Raw genomic sequence first — 1,765 nt, forward strand, 5'->3', positions numbered from 1 at the left:
GAGGCGTCCCCGGGCGCTGCACAGCTCCTGCAGGTTCCCCTGGAACTGGATCTTGCGGGATTCCTGGCGCAGCGATTCCCAGATGGCGGCGGTTTCCTCGGGGCAGCTCGAGAGCACCTCGCTGGCACAGGCATGGAAGTCGTCCCAGGACCTGGGGAGACGGGCAGGAGGGAGGGGGCCACCGGTGGCAGGTCAGCCGGCTGTCCCGGCAGTGCCCAGGGGACGGGGACACTCACTTGCAGATGGTGTCCAGCTCCTGCGCCTCCTCGCCACCCTCCTCCCGCTGCCGCCGGACGCTCTGGGCCATGCTGTCCCCCAGGCTGATGAGGCACTCGGCAAAGCCCTGGTAGATGGTGTCACACTTCCCCACCATGCCGACAGGCTCCTGGCTCGCGGCTGCAGGGAGCAGGAGAGAGGGAGCTGAGCCCCCATGGATTCCTCCCCCCGACAGCACTCACCTGCCCGGCTCAGGGGCGCACAGGGTGTGGGTGTCACCAGGGGTGGGGGTGACACCAGTCTCCGAAATGAGGCGAGGGGCTGGCACCCCCTTCTGCATCCCGACAGACCCCTGGCATCCTCCCCCCAAGCGCTCGGAGTGCACCTTGGCCCAGGAGCCCGACGTGGCACGGTGCGATGACCCCGCAAGCGACGCTGCCATTAGCTGCGGGGGACGAGTGGCGTGCCGGCCGCTTCGCCTCAGGCCTCCCAGGCTCTCCCTGGAGCCATCTGTCCTGGCGCTTATCCCCTGACAGCAAAGATTAATTTGTGACTGCAACAGGGGGAAAAAACCAACCCAAAAGCAAAGGCTCGGCAAGCCAGAATCCCTGCTCCTACCGCAGGGGGGGAAAAGGAAAGGAGGGAGAGGGGGAAAGGGAAAGGAGGGAGAGGTGGAAAGGAAGGAAAGGAGAGGTGGAAAGGAGAAGGAAAGGAGAGGGGGAAAGGAGAAGGAAAGGAGAGGGGGAAAGGAGAAGGAAAGGAGAGGGGGAAAGGAAGGAAAAGCACAAAAGGAAGAGGCACAAGCACAACTGCAGCTGCTTCACCCTGGGAAGCCCCAGTTCCCTGCTCTGCTCCGCAAGGGATGAACCACCAGGACTGGCCGAACCCTGGCGCTGGCCACAGGACGGAGGGTGACAGGGTGTGTTGGGGACAACCGTGAGTGCCATCCATGGCTGCGGGGAGGCCCAAAACGAGCCAGTGTGTGGCTGGGTCGCAGGGAAATGCTGCGCGGTCAGCTCGGCTCTGCCCTGGGAGTCCCACAGGGCCACGCCACAGGAGGGGTGAGGCTTTTGGAAGTGTCGTGGGTGTGCACCCTGGAGCTCTCTAAGCTGAGGATGCTACAAAGGCATGAGGACCGACCTGGAGGGGTCCCTGTGGGAAGGTGACCCCAGAAGCAATCAAAAGTTGCCCAGCGGCTGCCAAGGCAGCCCAGGATGTCTCCAGGGAGCTGTGTGCTGTGCCACTGGCATCCTGTGCCCGTGCCCCTGGCACAAGGCCCTGGGCAAAGTAGCTGTGGCCAAGACTGGTGCTGGGACGAGCCTGAAACCTCAGCCTGTCATGGAGCATGGCGGGTGTTCACGGCGAGAAATCCCCTCCCAGCACATCACCAAGTGAAGTCTCAGATTGATGCCAGCCACGTGGGTCACCAATATTGCAGGTACCAATAGAGAAAGTGGGATCCATTGCTCCTCTTTTGACCCAGCTGGGCCACAAGCGCGTCTCCCACCAGCCCAGGGACCCACCGGCTGGTAGGGCCAGCACATGTCTC

General features: G+C 63.4%; 1 protein-coding gene across 1 annotated transcript in view; it reads right to left on the reverse strand.

The window, feature by feature from the left end:
• The window catches only part of NRN1L (neuritin 1 like), a 1,337-nt gene extending 781 nt beyond the window's left edge, over window positions 1–556 (reverse strand). Inside the window, exons 1-3 of the mRNA XM_009643351.2 lie at window positions 496–556; window positions 237–438; window positions 6–151 (exon numbers count right to left, since the gene is read on the reverse strand). Coding sequence (XP_009641646.2) covers window positions 6–151; window positions 237–438; window positions 496–556 — 409 coding nt within the window. The remainder of the gene's footprint in view (window positions 1–5; window positions 152–236; window positions 439–495) is intronic.
• Between the last annotated feature and the right edge of the window lie 1,209 nt (window positions 557–1,765).

Source organism: Egretta garzetta, unplaced genomic scaffold (genome assembly GCF_000687185.1).
Source record: "Egretta garzetta isolate BGI_Z169 unplaced genomic scaffold, ASM68718v1 scaffold27, whole genome shotgun sequence".
Classification (NCBI taxonomy): domain Eukaryota; kingdom Metazoa; phylum Chordata; class Aves; order Pelecaniformes; family Ardeidae; genus Egretta; species Egretta garzetta.